Below are 23,909 nucleotides of genomic sequence, written 5' to 3'. Positions count from 1 at the left end.
TTAAAATAGGTACAGGGAAGGGGGGGTCGTGGGGTCGGCCGGGGGGTTCGCGGGTCAGCTGGGGGGGACGTTGGTGGGGATGGGGGTGCGTCGAGGGCAGGAGGGCCTGGGATCCCTCCTGCCCGTACTGTAGTGGGGGTGGGGGTAGGGGGATTGCCTGGGCCAAGAGGGCAAGAGGGCTTGGGCTCCCTCCTGGCCCGAACGAGTCGGGGGTGCCGCGGGTACCTGGGGCAAGAGGGCTTGGGCTCCCTCTTGCCCTGATCGTGTCGGGGGGTGGGTGGGGTCGTGACTGCCGCAGGGCAAGAGGGCTTGGGCTCCCTCTTGCCCTGATCGTGTCGGGGTGGAGGGGGGGTCGCGGCTGCCGCAGGGCAAGAGGGCTTGGGCTCCCTCTTGCCCCGATGTTGTGTTTGGGGGGGTGAGTGATTCATCGCGGCAGGAGAGATGCCTCATCTCCCCTACCGCGATGCCATCACTCCTCTACCCGAACTGTTGCGGGTCGCGGCAGTTCTGGTAGAAGAGTGATGGCATCGTGGTAGGGGAGATGAGGCATCTCTCCTGCCACGATGGTTAGGTTGCCGGGCCGCTGAACTGATGGCGCCAGCAGCCATCTGCTCAGCGGCCCGTTTTCGGCACTTAGACCTGGTTTTATTTCATCTAAGTGAAAAAGGTCTAAGTGCCGACTAAACTGTATTGGTTATACCTGTTGTACGGCTAGGTGTAGGTTGGCACACCTCCCGCCCACTGCCCGCCCTTTCCCCTCCTCTAAACACACCTCTTTTCTCTCTGTACGTTTAGTGGCAGGGGAAAGGCCTAAGTTGGTTTTAGATACATCTAAAAACCAGCTTTGGTTATGGGTACTTGGACGATCAGGCTTTTTGATCGTCCAAGTAGCCACTTAGGACACTTTTTAGACTTTTTTTTTTTTTGATTATGAACCCCATAGACTTTAAACTGTGATTACTTAAATGTAATAAACCATGTATATAGTAATATACAGAAAGCAAAATATTAGGTTAAGCTTAGAGTGAGTAGTTAATAGATATCTAGTAAACGTTGCTGAGAATGAAATGTTGCTGAGAATGAATCTTCAAATATACCTGACAAAAAAATTGTCTTTTTAGTTTGGCAGTGTGCCCACAAAAAAGGATGATTCCAGTAACCAGAGTGTGAATGATAGTAGTATAATAAGCACTTTGGTTGGTGGAAATTTGTCTGTGAATGTCCTAAGAGTAATATAACAGTCCAGCCCAAAATTGCAGTCCACAAAGTCAGTCACTAAGTTTTTTGTTCAGCTCCCATCGCAATCTCTCTTAATTCAGCAGTACTGAGGTTATGTGATATCCGAGGAGCGAGCTCCCACAACCCCTCACTACTACCTCATTTAACCTGCTATTTTTGCTCCATCTACCCTTACAAATTGAACCGGTAGCTGTCTAAGACTTTGTGGGTTTGGTGAGCAGTGTCTGCAGTGCTCCATGACTTCGAAATTACAGAGACACAAGAGAGATCGGGGCCTGACTGGGGTCTCCAAGATGGCAGAGCATTTCCTCCTCCTCCTCCACAATGGTCAGCTTGGCCTGGGTGGCTGAAGGTAGTCACTGAAGTTAAAGCGATTTTAGAGGACTCACTGCCGGCCAAGCTGCAACCCATCTAGAATCGTTGCAGGTGGAATTTGCTATTTACCAATAACACCTTGCTGCCATTTGAAGATCAAATGCAGCAACGTAACATGGAACATCAGTGCCTTTGGGCACAGGTCTCGGCACTTGAGAAGATCGAGGACCTGGAGATCCGCTCCAGGCGGGGAAATCTCCGCCTGGTCAGGCTCCTGGAGGCGATCAAGGATGGTGAGCTCCATTCCTTTTTGAAAATGTTGCTTTCCCGCACATTGAATCTTCCAAACATCCATGGCCTGCTGAGGATTGAAAGGGTCCACAGGTTGGGTCTTTTGGGCGCATCCAGTTTCAGACCACATACAGTAATACTAAAATTGCTTAATTCAGCCCATAAGCAGGACATTCTGAGAGTCTTATGATCGTCTGGCCCCCGAAAACGTTAACATTCTTTGCTTTCAAGACTACTTGCTTATGCTACAGAATAAGCACAAAGAAGTCGCTCCTGTTTGTGCTATGCTCTTTCGGAAGAGGATTCAATTTGCCCTTTTATATCCAGTGAGACTTCGGATCTGACATGGTGGACAAATGCACTTTTTCACTGCAGCTCCAGAGGTACTTCAATTTGCAAAAGACTTAATGTCAAGAGCAGAAAAACCACCGCAACAGTAATGGCTTTCCTCAAGGCCAAGATTTGGACTAGAGAAGTTTCATGTTAGAGCAGTTGAGTATTCTGTGGCTCCTCTTCTGGGGTCAGGGACTCTTTCTATGGTGCCTACCGGTTTCTGTGGGTGGGCTATTATGGTTGCTTTGTTGATATCTTGGTGGTCTCCAGAGGGGCCACCCCTGGAGCTATGCCTTGTTTTCAGGCAGAGGTGTGACCTGATATTCCCTGAAAGGGACTCTTGACCCTTATTCTCAATTCACCTTAATGTTCCTTGTTTCTCAAATTGAAAGGGAAGCAGGTCACCTATTTCAAGGATCTAATGTCTAGGGGTCCCCAGTTGTCTGAGGTTTCATCGGTGGGCCATGAGTGCTACAGTTGAGTCTACTGGAACCACCTGGGATCCTTTTGCCTGTTGTATGTGAACCATTTCATTTGCAGGATGTAAGGTATCGGGGACTGCATTGGTCTGTTGCAGGTGAGTGAGCTGGATGTCCCGGACTACAGGATACCTTAAGTGATGATTGAATGCTTATATGGCCCGAAGGCCGGACATAATGTGATTTCTTGGAGATATGTATTGTTCCATGTTCCGTTTTCTTTTGGAAGGAGCACTTCCATTAGCAGTGTTGTTACATTTGTTGAGGGGAAGTGGAAGGAACTCCTCTAGACCTCTAGGAGGTTGTGTTAGATGTGGTTTGGTGGTAGAAGGGGGGAGGGAGGGGTTGGGGTTAGGAATGTACTGTTGACTTGTTTTTTGGGGGGAGTTAGTTTCATTCATCTCGCACACTCGTTTTGCCCGCCTGCCTTCAGGCACACTTACTGGAGAGTCCCGGGGCCTTTGCGCTCTGGGAGGCGAGGGGGGGACCCCCATTCTCCCTTTTTCTCGATGTTTTCTTGCCTTTTTCATGTATACAGGTTGTCCATCACATAATGTCATTTCGATATATATTCCCAAATGTTAATGGGGTGACCTCACTGGTCAAGGTACACAGTCAATAGTGCGCAGGACAATTGTGCCCTGACAATTCTGCTCCATCAAATGCATGCATGAAGGGAGCAGGGTTTCTGGGGTGCAATTGTAAGTGTAGTGGAGTTTAGCGGTAATCTTCAACGTCTTGCATCCCCCTGAATGAGAGCAAGATTGCAGTGGGGTGGTCCCCCACATACCCCCTCAGAGAGGAAGAGTGGAAACAGGAAGGCTTCATGATTTGAGAGTTTTAAGTGTAGTGGAGGGTTCCCCCCCCCACAACAGGAGCGCAAGTGTGTTGGGGGGGTTCCCCCCAACCCCCCCCCTCAGAGCACTAATGGGAAGGCATAGGGGGCGGCGAGTGGGTAGCGCGCATTTATCCTGCACCAGGGTAGTAGCTTTACCGTCTTTATGGTCAGCAACCCACCCCAGCACTCAAGTCCCAATTGCTGATATCCCAACATGTGCTTCAAGAGTTATTATATGCTTGAGCAACAAGTCCTGGGCTATCAATACCAGTTTCATTGTCATGGTAATAAATGTGGTCGCTTTTTCACCAGGGCGATTCAACAATCCAGGGTCCAATCCAGGGGTTTGCGAGTAACGCGGTTTGTGAGTGTTTTGCAAGACGAGCAAAACACACTCTCAAATCTTGCCTTGCAAATTAAGTGTTGACTCGATATGTGAGCTCCTGCACCCAAGAACTGGCATCGCTACCTGCACCCCTACCGTGATCGGGCACTGGCACACAGCACCAACCCACAGGACGTGCCGGTGCCGAAAGAGCCTGCCGCCTATCTCTGCTGGGCCTTAGAAACATAGAAAATGACGGCAGAAAAGGGCCATAGCCCATCAAGTCTGCCCACTGCATGCTCAAGGCTTTTGACTCCCGCTCTCTCTGAGATTCTAATGAGATTTAGACAAGGCTTCAGTACAGAAACGGTTGTAGCTTCTTTGATAGATCATATTTGTTGCTTGTTTAGCCAAGGCACCAGCGTTTTAAATACTTCAGCTAGATTACATTACATTAGAGATTTCTATTCCGCCATTGCCTTGCGGTTCAAGGCGGATTACAAAAGAATTACAAAAAAACATATTACATGAAGAAGATATCTGGTAATTTCTAGAGGATATAAAGAGTAGATGAGGTTGCTTTGGGAAATCGGGGAGGTATTGGGAAGTGGGAAGGAGCTAGCGGTATTAAGTCGTTTGCAGGAATTTCTTGAAAAGTAGAGTCTTAGTGCTTTTGACCTGATGGATCATGAGATTCTACTGGGGTGTCTAGATGCTACGGGAATGTCTTGAAAAGTTTGAGACTGGTTTCAGGGCTTTTTGAAAAAGAAAAATCGTATCAAGTTTTCAGCAGTTGTCAATATTCCAATTCTTGGAGCAATCCTTGTAGGGTACCTCAGAGTTCACAATTGTCACCTACCTTGTTTAAATATCTACGTTGCTCCTTTGGCCGATTTATTACAAAGTCTAAATGCAATATTATACATTTATGCCGATGACATTACGATACTGATACCAGTCATTTCTCTTACGACGGAAATTGAAAAAATCTTATCTTAAATCGGATTAAACAATGGACTATTGAATTTAAGTTGAAATTAAACACTGAAAAAACTAGATTTTTCTTGCTAGTCCTAATGACAAAATCATGGATAAAACTCTTTATTTAAGAGGACAAAAATATCCAATAGTTCCCTCTCTTAAAGTTCTGGGAATCATACTAGATCGTCATTTAACCCTGGTGGAACATACTGATATACTTGTTAAGAAATGTTTTTTTGCACTATGGAAATTGTGACCCATTAAAAAATATTTTGATTCTATATCTTTCAGATTACTAGTACAGGCTTTAATCTTGTCCATTCTCAATTACTGCAATATAATTTATCTGGGATCCTATAAAACAATCCTTGAAAGACTAAGGTTAATTCAAAATACAGCTGTCTGTTTAATCTTCAGGTTGAAAAAACAGAAACATGTCAGCCCTTATTACCGACAACTGCACTGGTTACCAATAGATGCTAGAATACTTTTCAAATTCGCTTGCATTTGTTATTGTTATCTGGATTATCTCTATTCTATCTTTTTTTTCATTTCGAATTGTATAGTCCGATTAAGTCTACTCGTCGTTCTGTTTATTTACTTTTCCCAATCCCAAAAATTGCTGTTACAAAAAATTTTTTCATAGAACCTTGGCCTATCAATTGGGTAAAGTCCAAGCTCGGTTAGATGATTTGATTCGACAAACTGCATCCTATTGCACTTTCAGGAAATTAGTAAAGACCTAAGCGGGGCCAGGAAGCAGTAGCTGAGGGAAAGCTTACAGCCGCAGAAGGCAGCATGTTTACTTCACTCACACTGCTGGCAGCCTGAAGAATGAAAGAATAGCTGCAGCAATGGATCCCACCATCCCCGGATCCACTATCTCTCCTTTTCTCAATTACTTTTTGATCCAGCATCTCTCCCTCCTTCCCTACTACCCTGGTGTCTATCATATCTCCTTTTCTCTTCCCAACTGCCTTCCTATCCAGTATCTCTATACCCCCTCCCTGCACCACCACCCCTTGGGTCCAACTTATCTCCCTTTCTTTTCACTCCTTCCATCCCATTGTCCACCATCTCTCTCCCTCTCCTCTGTTTTCAGACCCATTATTTCTTCCCCTCCACCTACCCCCCTCAATCCAGCATATGTGCCTCTCATTGGGCCCCCGTTCCTCCATGTACTTCTAATAGCTGCACCAGGGAGGCCCCCCAAAGGCCAGCATGCTTCCCTCTTCTCTCCACTATCACATGGCATCCCCTTGGTCTCCTTTTAAAAACTAATTACGACCTCCAGAGGATCGCCAGTGCACTTTCCCTCTGCCTCAGACCAAAAAAGGACGTTAGGTCAGAGGAGAGGAGGAGAGGGACCGCTACAGAGGGAAAGTGCACCAGCGATCCTCCACAGGCCATAATTTAGTTTTTAAAGTGAGACCGAGAAGCGAATTGGGCAGCACTAGTTTGCAGGTCCAGATAACTTCCCTCCCTGTCCCTGGCACAAACCTTGCAGAGCGAGCTGATCTCTATGCTCATGGCCTTCCCTCTGCTGTCTCCTCCTTATGAAGCAACTTTGTGAGAAAAGGAAGTTACATCATAAGGAGGAGCCCTGATGTTATACACCTGTGTGTGATTTTGAGCCACTTTAAGTGGGAAGATAGGTGGAGGTATCCTAATTTAGTCCTCGGAATACACATTTTTGTGGATATCTTTTGGTTCATGAGTAAATCGAGGAACATTTTTGTTGTTTACCTGCAATTACATCACTTTCTTTTCCAGACATAAATAAAAAAAAAAGATTAGACATCGATATGTGAACATTTTTTAAGAAAGAACTGGATATTTCATGGGGTGTCCTAATTTTTTCACATGACTGTATAATACTAGGTTTGCCATGCCATGTTTTGCCATACAATGCTCGTTATGCTATATCTCACCATACCATGTTATGTTATGATTTACCATGCTTTGTTAAACTGTTTTGCCATCTCTTATCAGACAATGTCCTGCCATACCATGTTTGCCAACACCCTGTATAAAAACATATTATCCCAGGACAAGCAGGCAGGTATTCTCACTAGTGGGTGATGTCATCAGACAGAGCCCCGGTACGGACGTCTCACAAGCACGTGTTGCTTGTAGAAACTTAAAGTTTCTAGATGCCCGCACCGCGCATGCGCCGGTGCCTTCCTACCCGGAGATCTGGGCGTGTCTCCTCAGTTCTTTCTTTTCCGCGGAGCTGAGAAGTTCAACTTCATCATGCGCTAGCTGAATTCAGTTAAATTTGCCTTCCTTGTCCGCGTTTTCGCTTTCTTTTAATTACAGTTAACAGTACTTTTCTTTTTCAGTAAAAAAAAAAAAAGAAGATTATTTCCTCCGGCGGGTCGAACGGGCCGGCCACGTGGCTCAGGCCCACTGGCTTCGACCTCGCGGCGGAGATTTTCCGGCCTATGTCCCGGCCAATCACCGGGTTTAAAAAGTGCAGCAAGTGCCAACGCGCGATTTCACTCACGGACCCTCACTGGCGCTGTTTGCAGTGTTTGGGCCCTGACCACATCCCGAAATCGTGCAGGCCTTGCTCTACCCTTACGGCACGCTCATTCAAGCGGCGTTGCCTATTGTGGGAATCGATGTTCAAGATGGACGCAGCTAAGGATCCCTCAGCCTCCACTTCATCTGATACCTCCCCGGTTCGGGCGAAACCAGCATCGACCCCTCCTGCATCGAGTGTGGTGAAACCGGCATCGCTCACCCCGACACCATCCACGAGCTCGACGTCGGTGCCTGCCCCGGTCTCCTCGGTTCAGGTACCTCTTCCTTCCACAGTGCCACCAATGGTCATCAAAGTGCCGAAAGCTACTAAGCAGAAGCACTCGGCCTCGAAGGAGCGCGATGTCCGTGCAGGAGGACCCCCTTTCGGTGCGGATCCCTCCTTATCGGCTTCGCTACGGTCCGTGCTGGAAGCTCAATTCGTTGAGCTCATGCAGACCATCGGACCCGGGCTCATCGCTGCCATACAGGGTGACCTCCCGGTACCGGTCCAAAGGGGCGGTCCGCCCCCTCCCCCTCCCCCACACCGTTCGACCTCGACAACCGACGAGGACGAACGGGGGAGGGCGGCGATGCCCACGCGGCAAGCCTCGCTTACCGATATGCCGCCATTAGAACCCATTACGCCTCCGCGCCAACATGGGACCAGACCTCCGATCGATACTCGAAGCCCTGGGCATAGTCAGGAAGAGTTCTTCCGTACTCCTTACCAGACTTGGGTAGCATCGCAAGAACCCGCATCGCAAACCCAGTTGCGATCCACCGCTTCCAGCCCTATCCACTTGGGGGCCTCGGGAGACCATGTGATGCACAGACGATCCCGATCCCCGTCCCGCCACCGAGACGGGCACCGATCGAGACACTCATCCTGGCACTCCTCACGCCATTCGGAGGTGTCACCGCAGAAAAAACTGCAACGTAGGGGATACTCCTCATCAGAGGTGTCCCCTCCGGGGGGCCCGGAGTACGAGGAGACATCGGTGCCCGATTCTCCTTGCCACTCCCCGATGTCCATGGACCTGGAGGCCTCCTCCTCCTCCAGCCCGTCCCACAGACCGACGCGGGCGGAACAATTGTCCTTCTCATCATTCCTCCGACAAATGGCGGATGATCTGGATGTGACCCTTGACACGGGCTCCCGATACTCCAAAGAGTATCTGGACACCATGCATTTACCTAACCCTCCAACGGAGTCGCTTCGGCTCCCCTTGCATAAATTACTGGACCAGACCTTCATGCAGTGCTTCGAAACACCGTATTCCATACCGGCGATCCCCAGCAAACTCGATGCTCGATACCGCATCGTGCACCATAAAGGGTTCGAGGGCCCTCAACTCTCCCACCAATCCCTACTGGTCGAGTCCTCCCTTAAACGCTCTCATCCCTCCCAGGTCTACGCCTCTGTACCGCCGGGCCGAGAGGGGAGAACGATGGACAAATTTGGTAGAAAATTCTACCAAAACTCCATGATGGCGTCACGGGTGCTAAACTACAACTTCTTTTTCTCTTCCTATCTGGAGTTCTTCTTGCCGGTACTCCGCAAGTTCACTCCGTTCATAGACAACCAAGCTCGATTCGAGTTCGAGGAAGTGGTAGCCTCCCTCTCCCAATTACGCCTCCAGCTGATGCAATCCTCCTTCGATGCATTCGAACTCTCGGCACGCGCCGCCGCAAGCGCGGTAGCTATGCGTCGCCTGGCATGGCTCCGTACAATCGATATGGATCCCAACCTACAGGACAGACTCGCCAACGTACCATGTGCTGGAGCTGACCTGTTCGATGAGTCTATCGAAACTGTTACCAAGAAGCTGTCGGATCATGAAAAATCTTTTCAATCCATCCTGCGGCCCAAACCCAAACCTCAACAGTCTCGACCTTCCAGGCCACCCCTGATTTACCAGCGGCGTTACATGCCCAGACAAACGCCTGCTGCGAGACAGCCTGCGAAGAGACAACCTCCCCAGAAGTCTCAGCAAAAACCTCAGCCACCGGCTGTACCTAAGGCTCCCCAGCCCTTTTGACGCCCCTCCCGGGAGCATAACCTCGGCCTCTCCCATAGGGGGCCGCCTCCATCTTTTTTACCATCGATGGGAGGCCATAACCACGGACCTATGGGTCCTCACCATCATAAGAGAAGGATACTCTCTTCAATTCCACCGGGTCCCCCCGGACCATCCTCCAAGAGAGTATCCTTCAAGCTCGACGCAGACCGCCCTTCTTCTTCAGGAAGTCCAAACCTTACTTCAGCTTCGGGCTGTCGAGCCGGTCCCGTCAGACCAATTGAACCGAGGGTTTTACTCCCGGTACTTCCTCGTCCCGAAGAAAACGGGCGACCTGCGACCCATTTTAGACCTTCGGGCCCTCAACAAGTTCCTGGTCAAAGAGAAGTTTCGCATGTTGACTTTGGCTTCTCTATACCCCCTCCTCGAGCAGAACGACTGGTTATGCTCCCTGGATCTCAAGGAGGCCTACACTCACATCCCCATTCACCCGGCCTCCCGAAAGTTCCTCAGATTTCGGGTGGGAAATCTGCACCTACAGTATCGAGTGCTACCATTCGGCCTATCTTCGTCCCCCAGAGTCTTCACAAAGTGCCTGGTGGTAGTGGCCGCAGCACTCCGGGACAGGGGTCTACAGGTGTTCCCATACCTCGACGACTGGCTCATCAAGGCCCCGTCAGCCCCAGAGGTCACTTCGGCGGCCTTGGCTACAACCTACTTCCTCCAGAATTTGGGCTTCGAGATCAACTTCTCCAAGTCTCATCTACAACCCACCCAGTCCCTCCCCTTCATCGGAGCGGTCCTGGACACCACCCGACTCCGAGCATTCCTGCCTCTGCAACGCATGGAGTCTCTTCTTCATCTCTGCCAGTCGGTGTCTACTCGCCAAACCCTACCGGCGAGACAACTGATGGTGCTCCTGGGCCATATGGCCTCCACAGTACATGTGACACCCTTTGCCAGACTCCACCTCAGGATCCCCCAGTGGACCCTGGCATCACAGTGGAATCAGACGTCCGATCCACTATCCAAACACATCTTAGTCACACCTGCTCTTCGGCAGTCTCTACTTTGGTGGATGACCTCTTCGAATCTATCCAGAGGTTTGCTGATGCACTCTCCCCCCCATCAGAAAGTTCTCACAACCGATTCGTCGAATTATGCATGGGGGGCCCACCTGGAGGGTCTCCGCACCCAAGGATTCTGGACCAGTGCGGAAAGACTACACCAAATCAATCTACTGGAACTCAGAGCCATCTTCAATGCGCTCCAAGCTTTCCAACACCTACTTCACGACATGGTAATCCTCATTCGCACAGACAATCAGGCCGCCATGTATTATATCAACAAGCAAGGAGGCACGGGCTCGGCCCTCCTTTGCCAGGAAGCTCTACGAGTCTGGGACTGGGCGGCGCGCCACAACGCCCTACTCAGAGCAGTATACATCCAGGGGGAGAACAACGTCTTAGCAGACAAACTAAGCCGTCTGCTACAACCGCACGAATGGACTCTCCATTCCAGCCCCCTTCACCAAATCTTCACGCAATGGGGGACGCCTCAGATAGACCTCTTTGCGGCTCCCCACAACTCCAAACTGCCTCAGTTTTGCTCCAGGATCTACACTCCTCATCGCCTCGAGGCAGATGCTTTTCTACTGAACTGGGGGAAACGATTTCTATATGCGTTCCCACCATTCCCGCTGATCCAGAAGACTCTGGTCAAGCTGAAACTCGAACGGGCCACCATGATTCTAATAGCTCCTCGGTGGCCCAGACAACCTTGGTTCTCCCTCCTACTTCAACTCAGCAGCAGGGAACCAGTACCACTTCCAGTGTTTCCTTCACTACTTACTCAACATCAAGGATCACTACTTCATCCCAACCTGCAGTCTCTCCACCTGACAGCTTGGTTCCTCTCAACGTAACCCCTCACCAATTCTCACAAGAAGTGAGGGAGGTCTTGGAAGCTTCCAGGAAGCCCGCCACTCAACAATGCTACTCCCAGAAATGGACCAGATTCTCCTCATGGTGTGTTTCTAAGTCAAAGGAACCTCAGCGAGCTTCCTTATCCTCCGTGCTGGACTATCTCCTACACCTATCTCAATCTGGGCTCAAGTCCACATCCATACGAGTCCACCTGAGCGCTATTGCGGCGTTCCACCAGCCCCTACAAGGGAAACCCCTCTCGGCCCATCCGGTGGTCGCCAGATTTATGAAAGGACTCTTCCATGTTAACCCTCCTCTCAAACCACCCCCAGTAGTTTGGGACCTCAATGTAGTCCTTTCCCACCTCATGAAGCCCCCGTTTGAACCACTCAACAGGGCCCCTCTTAAGTATCTCACCTGGAAAGTGCTTTTCCTTGTAGCCCTTACGTCCGCTCGCAGAGTCAGCGAACTCCAGGCATTGATGGCGGATCCACCATTCACAGTATTCCATCATGACAAGGTGGTCCTCCGCACTCACCCGAAATTCCTGCCTAAGGTGGTCTCCGAATTTCATCTCAACCAATCCATTGTACTTCCAGTATTCTTCCCTAAGCCCCATTCTCACCACGGAGAATCGGCCCTTCACACTCTAGACTGTAAACGTGCCTTGGCTTTCTACCTGGATCGCACCAAGCCACACAGAACCACTCCTCAACTTTTTGTCTCCTTCGATCCTAACAAGTTGGGAAGACCCGTATCAAAGCGCACCATCTCTAATTGGATGGCGGCTTGTATCTCTTTCTGCTATGCCCAGGCTGGATTATCACTTCCTTGTAAGGTCACAGCCCATAAGGTCAGAGCAATGGCAGCCTCAGTAGCTTTCCTCAGATCAACACCAATCGAGGAAATTTGTAAGGCTGCCACCTGGTCCTCGGTTCACACATTCACCTCACATTATTGTCTGGATACCCTCTCCAGACGGGATGGACAGTTTGGCCAAACAGTATTGAAAAATTTATTCTCTTAAGTCGCCAACTCCCCCTCCATCCCACTGAGGTTAGCTTGGAGGTCACCCACTAGTGAGAATACCTGCCTGCTTGTCCTGGGATAAAGCAATGTTACTTACCGTAACAGTTGTTATCCAGGGACAGCAGGCAGCTATTCTCACGTCCCACCCACCTCCCCTGGGTTGGCTTCTCAGGCTAGCTACCTGAACTGAGGAGACACGCCCGGATCTCCGGGTAGGAAGGCACCGGCGCATGCGCGGTGCAGGCATCTAGAAACTTTAAGTTTCTACAAGCAACACGTGCTTGTGAGACGTCCGTACCGGGGCTCTGTCTGATGACATCACCCACTAGTGAGAATAGCTGCCTGCTGTCCCTGGATAACAACTGTTACGGTAAGTAACATTGCTTTAATATGTATGTAAACTTGTAACCCGTTCAGAGCTCCCCTGGGAGGATGGAATATAAAAACAAATCTGGAATAATGACTAGGACAGAGGGGATCAAATTTTGTTGTTTTTTTTAAGACTGGAACTATATTGAGAAAAACTGTTAACATAATATTGCAGAGAAGAATAAGTAGGAAGTTCAAAATAGGATTTTTGATCCAGGAAGTGGGGAACAAATCGACCCAGGGAGAAGGATAATTTCATTGTAAAAGTATTTTTTCCCAAAGTGGCATTGTAACAGTGTGGAATGAGATCAGGACACTATTATAAAAGGCCCTTACAGCTGAGTGGGATAACCGAGATAGAGGAAAAAATAGATGAGAGTTGAGGAGGGAGAGAGATGAAACTGAAAATAGCAAATAAGCTCAAGTATCTAACTATGAATAAAATAAGATTTAACGGCTTCAGAAGAGGGACCAACTGAAGAAAAGGAAGAGGAAGTAGATGATAATAATAGCGATTAATGTGGAATAGCTGCAGCATCCAGTTTGGGTCTTTATAGTGATGAGAGAGGTAATTTTAAAGGGGCAATTAAACAGCCCAAAAAATAGCAGTGTAGAAGATGAAGGGAATTTTACCTGAGCCAAAATCAAATATAAGGGCAGAATCTACAAGGGGTGTTCAATAATTTTATCTATCTCAGTAGGAAAGTAGAGTTTTTTCAAAAAATTGTTTTATTTTTGAATTTCATCCCATGATAGCTTCATCCACTTTTCCTGTAATGACTTTAACCCCTTTGATAAGAATTCTTCTGTTTGACCTTCAAACCAGAACGTCACAGCTTCCTTGACGTTTTCATCACTTGAAAACCACTGTCCATGGAGAGATTTCTTAAAAACTCGGAACAGAAAAGAATCCTAGGGAGCCAGTTAGCTGCTGAAACTCACATTCTCGTATGGCAGCCTGCGATTATCATGATATGTGCATCGGTGCAATGTCGTGAAAAAGCAGCACGCCTGCTGTGAGTTTTCCTCGTCTTTTCTTCTTGATTGAGTCCCACAAAGCGATCATTGTGTTGGCATAACTCTCCCCAGATATGGTTATCTTGTGTGGCATGAACTCATCATCCCAGAAGACAGTTGCCATGACTTTGCCTGCAGATTTGTCTGTCTTTAACTTTTTAGGGGAGTGGGATGACTTGGGTATATCACCGATATCCTGAGTCCAAAATGAAGTCGATGCAATGGAAGCACAAGTCTCATCTCCTGTCACCAAACAAAAAAAATTCACCTGGTCTTCATGGAGCATCTTCAAGTTCTTCCGATAGCACTGGAGCTTCGTGGTCTTCTGACATGGCGTTAGCATTCTTGAAATCCATCTTGCAATAACCTTACACATTCCCAACTTTTCATGAATTATTTTCCAAACTATACCTGCCGAGATGCCCATTTCTTCAGCTATTTGGGAAACCTTAAATTTGTCTGGCTGACAGTTAAATCCTTGACTCTCTTGCATATTTCTGTGGAAGTTGCTTCCACAGGTTGTCCAGTACGAGAGTCATCTTCAATAAACTCTCAACCCCATTTAAACTGCTTGCTCCAAAATCTTACTTTGTAGGATGATGGGGCAGACTCATCCTAAAAGTGCAATTCAGCCTTTTCTTTATCAGCTTTGTGGCCACTGGGCCCTGGACTAGGCTGATAGTGCCCCAAGTGGACCACAGGAAAACTGCGCTGGCGTGCTGCTCAATAAGGAGACAGTCCCCACAGGCAAAACATAAAACAGTCAAGTGGAAACCAGGTAACTAATCAAAATCCTATCCAGGGTTCTTTATTTCTCCAAAACAAAATCAGAATGGCAAACAAGAAACAAAAAGAAAATAACTCAAAGCAAAAATCGTGGTCAGCAAATCAGGATATACACAGTCCCAGTGCTATAACAAGTGCAGCACAGCTTTCTAAAGCTAGGCCTCACCTGGAGAGAGTTAATCTCCAAGCAGGGTGTAATAATTTTCACCAAACATGCAAATTCAACAAAAAAAAGGAAAAAGTCCAGGAGGCCCTCAGCTCTCTGCTCCAGAGCTGGGACAGGAGAACTGCCAAGTTTATCTTCACATAAATTTTCAAATATTCCCACCCGAGATCTTGACAAACTTCTCCCTCAAAAAACAGTTCTCAGTCCCTGGATTTTACTGTACTCAAACTTGGTATAAAGTAGTTTAAAAAAAAACCTTTCTCCCACAAACAGACTGAGAAAACATCAGCCATAGACCTTTATGCACTCACAGCAAAAGAGCCCTGCCCCTGCCTGGGGTCTTGCCTTGGGCCTCAGCAGTGCTGTGAACCCATGCAGCAAAAAATAAGGAAAATAACCTATTTCAAATTAAGTCCCAGGCTGTAGCACAAGTCCCATTAATTGTCCACACCAAAAATCAAAGGAAGCATTCAAAACAGTTCAGAGCAGTGGATAGCTATAAAAAAAAGCTTCCCACAAAACAAACAGTTTTAGAGCTCAGTGGGCCTTACAGGCAACTCCTATTTCCTTAGCTTCAAGGTCTGGAAATACCTGTTCACAAATGTCCATTTCTTCCTCTTGTGGCATGGCTCAGCTCCCTCGTCTGGAGCTAAATTATCCACTTCAATGGGCTCCAGATTATTAAGTTGCTCTAGTCTGGCTGGCTGCTGAGCACTGAAGAGATGACCTTTTCCCTTCCTTGTCCTCTCTAATTTTGAAGGGAAAGCAGCTGGCTTTTCAGGGGAAAAGCCACACCCTGCTCTCTGTCTGCCTGTGCTGTTCTGAGGTTCTCTTGGGCTCCCCCTGTGGATGTTGTGGTAACTGCAGGGTTTTCTCACAGGGGCATTTTGCCTAAACCTAATATTCACAGGTTTGGAGACAAACTTTGCAGAGCTAGGCTGAGTTTCCATCTCCTCAGCTTCTGAATAGTTAGATAGGACCTCATCCTCAGCGGATTCCTCCCTAGTGTACTCAGGGAACCTAGGCTGCTGGGCTCTGCAGGGCTTAGGAACAACTTTCCTAGCCCTATCGCTGCCTCTCCTGGGGTTTCTAGCTGGGAACACGTCAGGCACAGAGTCTGACTGGTCACAGTTTCTACATATTTCTCTCCATCTGTGAGTCTCACAATGCCGCTTTCGCACTTCTTCCTATTACTTTAACTCTGCTGAATACAGAAAGTTATTCAGTTAACTCAAGTAGTTATTCCCATCCCTAGATCATTTATAAACATGTTAAAAAGCACAGCACAGACCCCTGACTAACTTCAGTTTATCCTTCTCCTTTGAAAATAGTGACCATTTAAACCTATTCTCTTGTTTTCTATCTTTTAATCAGTCCTCCATGTCATGTAAAAAACATTCTCCATGGATCATCTGAACATTTTGCTTTTGTATTCATTTTGAATTATATTTACTATTTAATTCCTTATACTGTGGGTTAAACCACAGAACAGCTCATTTACTGATAGATATGGGTAAATGTGACCATATCATTCCTGTCCTAAAACAACTCCATGGCTTCCAAGCTCATCAGGCATTTGTCTTTAAGATTCTGTTCATAATACATAAATCCCTTTTCACATGTGCCTCGATATCTAACTAATCTTTTCATTCCTTTACCCCATTCCCAATATATTAAGCATTTAACCCTCCCACCATTAGTCAACTTGATATAAGATGCTCTGCCATCTACTGCTTTGACCCCCTGAAATGGAACTCACTTCTATATTCCCTTAAAATTAAACCAGGGGCTTCTGGTGACATCACTGACCAAGATGGAGGGTTAGAGATTTTGCTCTGACTCACATTAGCGTATTGCCTCCCATAACACCTAGTTAAAACTTGCTTTTGGGATATAAGTTGGTGGCCTGAGACTCAGAGAGTGGTGCACACAGTGAATATGTTGTGTTGAAAGAAAAATTATGATGGACGGCAGCAGGAGAGAGGAGCATGTCTATTAAGGGTTCAGACGGATCTACTTTGCTTGATGAGGCAGGTATTCAAAAGCGATTTAGGGAATTTTACCAGGAACTGTATACTCCTAAGCATCAAGGTTCAGAGGCAGCTATTCTTGAATACTTGAAGGACTTAGACTTGCAGTCCCTGTCTGACCTAGATGCTCAGGGGTTGGATAGTGACATCACAGTAGAGGAGATGTTGAAAGTAATCCGTGAGTTGAAGCCAGGAAAATCACCAGGGTTGGATGGGTTTACAGGGTTATTTTATAAAAAAATATTTTTGCTTTTAGTAGCACCTTTGTTGGCAAGACTCTTTAATTTCTTAAAGGATGGAGAGCAGTTACCTTTTTATGAGATTAGCAGGGATTACTGTGATACCGAAACCAGGAAAGGATGCTACTTTATGTGGAAGTTATAGACCCATTTCCCTTTTGGGCATAGATACCAAAATTATGGCTCGTATATTGGCAGATAGGCTGGCTGCACATATGCCATCGCTTATTCATCCTGATCAAGTTGGATTTATTGGGGGGGAGGCAGGCTCTGGATGGTATTAGTAAGGTGTTGAATTTGGTGTGGCAGGTGAAGAAATCGGGGGCTTCTTGGGTGGCAGTAGCAGTGGATGAGGAGAAGGCCTTCGACTGCGTAGATTGGAAGTTTTTGGAATGAACTTCCTTTAACCTTGCGATGTCCTAGTTCTCTGCAAGTCTACCGCAAATCCTTAAAAGCTTTCCTATTTGCAAAATACTTTAAAAATTAATTCCTTTGCAACTTTTGGTATATTTTTAATTAATTATTGTTAACCATGTCAAGCTTCCATTGCTTTGATCACCCGGTATACAAAGCTAAGTTTTAGTTTAGTTTTACGACAGATGGGAATGGGACAGCGTTTTATCTCCTAGATTCTTACTTTGTATCATAGTCTGATGGCCTGTGTCAAAATAAATGGGGCTTATTCCACTCCATTCGAGCTCCATAGGGGGACAAGGCAGGGGTGCCCACTCTCCCCATTGCTTTTTGCGCAAAAGATACGGCAGTCGCCTCACATAAGAGGTCTTCATATAAGTGGAGTGGACCACAAGTTATCTTTATTTGTGGTTGACGTTCTAGCCATAGTAGAGGAGTCGGAGCGGTCACTTTTGGCTCTTCAGGACCTTATGATTAGTTATGGGCAGCTTTCCGGGTTTAAAGCGAATGACTATTTTGAATATTTTGGTACCAGCTAACAAGGTTCAGGAGATGCAGCATCGGGTTCCCTTTAGGTGGGTGAAGGGTCCCATTCGATATTTGGGGATTCATATGGGAGTTGATTGGTCCTCTTTATTCTGACAATTATATTCCATTGGTTTCCTCATTGGTCCAGGATTTTTCTAGATGGGACAAATTATATCTCTCTTGGATGGGTAGAATGGAGGTAGTGCGCATGATGGTGCTTCCTAAATTTCTGTACTTATTTCAAGTTCTGCCTATTGAAATCCCTAAAGTTTATTATCAAAGATGGCACAGGAGCATTTTGCGATTATGGGGGATAGGCCTAGAGTGACTAGGTATGCTATATTTAAGTTTAAGGTGGAGGGGGGGATTGGGTATTCCTAATTTAGAAAAGTATTATCATGCAGCGCAGATTCGGGCTGTTGTAGATTGGCATGCCATTCCAGTTAAATTGTGGGTGCAAGTGGAACGAGGGCTATTAGAGGAACCTAGAGGAATTGGCATACTACGCTACCTTCTGTGGGTGGTCTTAGGTGACAAAGATTTGGGAGATTTTGTCAATCCCTTCACTAGGTGGATGTTGCAGGTTTGCAAGGGGGTCTTTCAGAAGCTAGTGGGCAAGGCTTAGGGGGTACATTTTCTTCCCATTTTGTTTGCATCTGACTTTTACCGGGTAGGGAGGGGGATATTTTTAAACAGTGGGAGCGCAGGGGCCTACATTGCTTTGGCCAGCTTTTGGAGGAGGAGAGAATCAAATCATTCCCTGAGGTCCAGGCTCAATTTAAGTTGGAGCAGGGGGATTTATTTCTTTATTTGCAGGTGAAAAATTATATTATGATGGCTAAACTAGTGGAGTCTAGAGTTTTGCAGTGTTCTCAGTTTGAATAGTTGGTAGGAGCACCAGTACATAGTGGGTGTAATTTGGCTTTGTACCAAATGTTACAAGCCGATAAAGATCAGAAGACCTCATATATGAAGGCATGGGAGGAGGACCTGGGGATCACTTATACTAGGGAGGAGTGGGAACAAATTGCTTTGAGGATTCACCATGTAGTGGTAGCGCAGCAGTTGGTGGAGAATGCCATTAAGCTCTTGGTGCGCTGGTATATCTCGCCAGCCTTGCTTAGCAAAATGTATATTTCATGTACAGACCATTGTTGGAGAGGGTGCAGACACAAAGGTAAATTCTTGTATATGTGATGGGGGTGTCCCAAGATTATGGGTTATTGGGAACAGGTTTTTTATTATGTGGGTCAACTTCTACAATGCTGGGTAGTAGTAAAAGCAGAAACTGCATTATTGAGGGTGATACCGGGGGGGGGGGGAGAGGAGGGGTAGAAAACACTCAAGACAAGCTAGTCTGTCTGGCCTTCACAGCAGCCTGGTTGGTGATGGCTTTTCTTTGTAAGAGCTCTGAGGTGCCCACCTTGGTGATGATGGAGAAATTGGGTTGGGTCTGTGAGAAATATAGACTGTCTGCTTTATTGACTCGCCATTGGAAACAGTTCGAGGATATTTGGGGTATATTTCTTGAGGTGGAGGGAGGGGAACCGACTGGCCCAGTAGCTTGAAGCTGGTATTTGGGGGGGGGGCTTATTGATATGATGGTGCTTATGTCATTGTATTTGTATGCTATGCCTTTTTTCTGTATGGGGTAGAAATTCTCTAGGTTGTGGGATATCTGTTGTTTCATTTGGGGGAGGGGGTGGAACGGGGGAAGGTAGAGGGGGAGTCTTTTCAGGTTCACAGGAGGGGGTTTTGGGGGGGTGTTTAATTGTAGGTTTCAGGAAAATGGGGAACACTGTCCATGAGTTTATTGTGCTGTTCTTGTATATGAGGTGCCCATGTTAGGTGCACTGCTTTGTTGTCAACTTTTTTTGTTGTATTTGAGAGTGTTCTAAATAAAGAATTACAAAAAAAAATTAAGCCAACCAACCAAACACATTTTGAAGCTGCCTTAAAGATGTGCTTTTTTCCCCTCATTTTTCAGGAAATTGCAGGGCCTTAAATACTAACTAGATCTTTACCTACTCTTGTACTTTCCTTGATTTCTCTTATCCCTCTTTTCTTTTGCCAAAATAGATGTGTTGTAACTTTTTCTTGGCCTAAAGATTATAAACCATTCTTTGTGCTTCTAACAAATGACATAAGGTGATATGAGTAAGTCCTCTTATAATCTTCTGGGGGAGAGAGAAGAGGTTGGAAGGTACTTTAAATTTTTAGTGCCACTGCACAAAGCTGGCTTTTTTTCTTTTTTTAATTTTTACTATATCTAGAAAAAGTACCTACAACTAGATTTTGACTTTTTCCCTGTTAAAATAGGTCTGCAAAATCTCATGTGCTCATTTTTTGCTTTTCTTTTATTATTTGCCTTAATGAGCTTCTGTGCATGATTTTGCATCACTACAGCTTAGTCCAACATTTACATAAATATTTGTGTGACGTGTACTTGAGAAGTCACTTTGCACTTTAGCACACAGGAGCTGGAGAGCTGAGAGTGAAAGAGAACAGTATGTGATGATGATATTAAAACAGTGGTCAGACACAGTGTTTACCAACCATAATCTTGAATAATATACTTAATTTAATTTAATTTGATTTCTTATATACCGCTATACCTTGAGGTTCTAAGCGGTTTACAATAAAGATACATTAAGATACAATATAATAAGTAAGTAAAGATAGGTACTTGGAAGTTCCCTAAATGTCCCGAAGGCTCATAGTCTAGCTAAAGTACCTGAGAAAAACAATTAGTGAAAAGTAAAGATGTGAAATGTAAAGACAGAGATAGAAACAAGATATGAAACATCCCAACAAGATTTCTTTGAATAAATTAAAATTAGGATTAAAAGTAGAAATATAATAACGATAAAAATAAATAAAATATATAAGAAATAAATAAAAAGAGTTCCAATCAGAACAATAGGATCAGATGTTAGAAGATCATAACTACATGCCAAGGAGTGAAGCTGTTATGCTCCTTGAGTCCTGAAATATGGAACCCAGTTACTAAACGATATTCCAGCCATAAGGTTTCCCATGATGTAGTGATGAGTGCTGAAAAGCTGACAGGTCATATTGAATCAGAGTTAAGACAGTGTCAGAGAGCAGGATTGTCTAATTGGATCTGAGACAATGCAATGTCGAAATGCAGGCTAGTTATATAGAGCAAAGTCAGGCAATGACAAATGCAGGTGTGTTGTTAGGATCAGGTGGCCTTTGAAACAGCCAGTCAACCACTACTCGGTGATCAGTTGCATTAAACGGCCACTGCCATCCTCTTCAGATCCGACGGCCGTCGCTAATGTTCTCTGGATCCTCCAACGATCGCGGCGACCTCCCAATCAGGACAACCGCTCTCCCGACTTCACGCTGGGATCCCTCTGGGGCCGTTCTCTCTCAGATAGCACTGCCTCCGAGCCCTCCGATGTGCCATCCTCCCCACTTGCACGTCCTCATGTGCAAAGAAACGGAAATATGTGGTTATCGGTACTCAGATGAAAAGGAGCCGAACCCAAATCTCTCACTCTCCACGAAAAAAACAGGACCCAATCGACATCACTAGACCGCCAACATGGAACCAGCCAAGCAGCAGGTGAGAGGCCTCCTCAGCTGTTGGGCCGGAGCAACTGTCAGACTGAAGAGTCAGTGAAGTGAACTTAAAAATAAAAAAACACCAGATAAAAACAAGAAGGAGCTCCCAAATGTGAGTCATAGAGACCAGGAACAAAACCAGTAAATTAAAAATTCAAAAGAAATCAAATAAGACAAAGAAAAAACAAAAAGAGGGATGATGGAAACAGCACAGTTGATGACCTAACTGGCTGCCATCTTGTTGGAATCTGGAATAAAGTAATTAATTGGAAACGTATTGCTTATAATCACACAGTCATTCTATGTCTTCCAGCATTCTATATCTGCTCAGCATTGAGGAACTGTGGCTTGTACTAATGACAGCAACTTACAAATCTACTGTATTTTTCACTCCGTAAGACGTACCTGACCATAAGACGCACCCTAGATTTAAAGGAGGAAAACAAGAAAAAAAACATCCTGAACCAAATTCTTCCTGCCAGGCTCTGCACTCAACCCCACACTCCTTGCCAGGCTCTGCACCCTGTCCCCCTTCCCTGCCAGGCTCTGTACCCTGTCCCCCTCTCTGGTGGTCTAATGGTAGGACAGGGCAGGCAGGCCAGCCTAGTGGCAGACAGGCAGGCCCCATCCCCCCCCCATTACCTTAAATCATCCCCCATATCCATACCTTTTTTAAGTCTTCACTCCCTCGACGGCTCTGTACTATTTCCGGGCAGCAGGCGCACGAGTGAGGAGCACGGAGGTCAGGCGTGAGCTTTCTGTGTTCCTTCCTGGCCCCGCGCCATTTTCTGAATGGCTGCCATTATTTCTCGTGAGTCCCGCTGCCAGCCATTCAGAAAGCAGTTTGGGCCCAAACGGGAGCGTGTAAAGCTTGGTCCTGACCTCCACGCTCCAGACTCGTGCGCCTGCTGCCTGGAAATAGTACGGAGCCGTTGAGGGAGGGATATACGCTGGACCACCAGGCTGCTTGAAAAAGGTACAGCAGTGATGGTGGTAGGGGGTTTGTTTTAAAAGGTGTTCTGGCGGTGGGCAGGCAGTGTTTAAAAAGGTGCTGCAGCATGGGGGGTGTTTTGCAACTGTACGGGGGGTGGCGTTTAAAAAGGTGATACGGCTGGTGCATGGAGAGTGTTTTGCAGCTGTACGGGGGATACAAATTTTGCATCTTCGCTTCATAAGACGTACCGAGATTTCCACCCACATTTGGGTGGGAAAAAAGTGCATCTTATGGACCGAAAAATACGGTACATTTATCTGGCAAGGAAGCACTACTAAAACCAAGAGTCTGTTAGCTTCTAACTATGTCTTTACTTGTATATATGTCATGTTGGTTGTTGGGTTTTTTTGTTTGTTTGTTTTTTAAATTTATTTGAAAGAGTAAATTTATTTATTTATTTTTTTTATTATTATAATATTGATAGTATAATATATAATATTACTGTTTATAATTAGGATAAGAAGGGGATAAAAATTGTTGAATGTAATAATTCCGATGATGATAATGTATTTTCATACAGTTTTTCTGATTCTTCAATTGTATACATTATAAAGTTTGAAATATCAATAAAGATTTATTAAAAATAAAAAAGCCAAATAAGAAGTTAAAAGCTTACTGATGTGGCTGTACTCATCCTTCCTGATAGCTTATAAAATGTGAAAATATTCTGAAGTTTTACTTGTTAGTTTTCTAAGTTTGTGTCCATAGGGTAAAGTGAAATATATTGTTACTGGCCTCTATTTTATGTTGCTGTTAATCACCTTTCATCTGTTTCATACTTTCACATAGTGAGAATATAGATTTGCAGCTTCCCATAGTGGAGGATGAGTTTCTGGCTTGCTCAGCGACCAATATTCCACAAGAGCCTAAAATAAAGTTTAGAGAGAAGACAATCACCTCCCTGGGGGATGATGCCATGACAGGGGACCCCGTGTTCAGGAAGAGAAAGATCGAAAATGGGAAAAATCGAAACTTACGGCAGAGAGTAAGCGATCAGTGAAGGAGTGGCTTGTAATTGCTGTGTGGACTGATAGTGTGAATCAAAAATTAAAATTTTAAATAAATTAGGTCTGCCTTTTTTATGGTGTTAAAATTCTATAAGAAAAAATAAGATAGCTATGAATTATAATAAAATTTTTATTTTTCTGTTTATAGTGCCAATGTCTTTTGAGTAGAAGAGGTCTTTTAGTGTTTGTACAGTATTATATGTTTAAAAGTGGAACTATCCTGTTGCTTTTCCTCTATATAACTTATCTGACTATAATTCTAAAAATCATACTTTTATTTATAAAGGGCTTCTTAAATTTGTCTCTGACCCCACAGCCAGTTAGGTTCTTAAGATACCCACAATGACTATGTATGTAATAAGTGCAGACATTAGAGACTAGCATGAACAGTTACTCTTTTGTATGTAGGCTGCGTGTTCTGAAAACCCAAGTGGCTATGTGGACAGGTTAGAGAAGCCCTGCTTCAGCA

The 23,909-nt window shown here is 45.8% G+C and overlaps 1 protein-coding gene across 5 annotated transcripts in view; it reads left to right on the top strand.

Moving 5' to 3' along the window:
- WBP4 (WW domain binding protein 4) overlaps positions 1-23,583 on the top strand; it is a 93,390-nt gene extending 69,807 nt beyond the window's left edge. For all 5 annotated transcript variants that reach the window (XM_033950629.1, XM_033950631.1, XM_033950630.1 and 2 more), the window contains one exon: positions 23,223-23,583. In XM_033950629.1, the coding sequence (XP_033806520.1) occupies positions 23,223-23,433 (211 nt within the window). In that variant the 3' untranslated portion in view covers positions 23,434-23,583. The remainder of the gene's footprint in view (positions 1-23,222) is intronic.
- Positions 23,584-23,909: the final 326 nt, after the last annotated feature.

The sequence above is a fragment of the Geotrypetes seraphini genome, chromosome 6 (genome assembly GCF_902459505.1).
Source record: "Geotrypetes seraphini chromosome 6, aGeoSer1.1, whole genome shotgun sequence".
In the NCBI taxonomy this organism is placed as follows: domain Eukaryota; kingdom Metazoa; phylum Chordata; class Amphibia; order Gymnophiona; family Dermophiidae; genus Geotrypetes; species Geotrypetes seraphini.
This window is presented reverse-complemented; position numbering and strand designations above follow the sequence as displayed.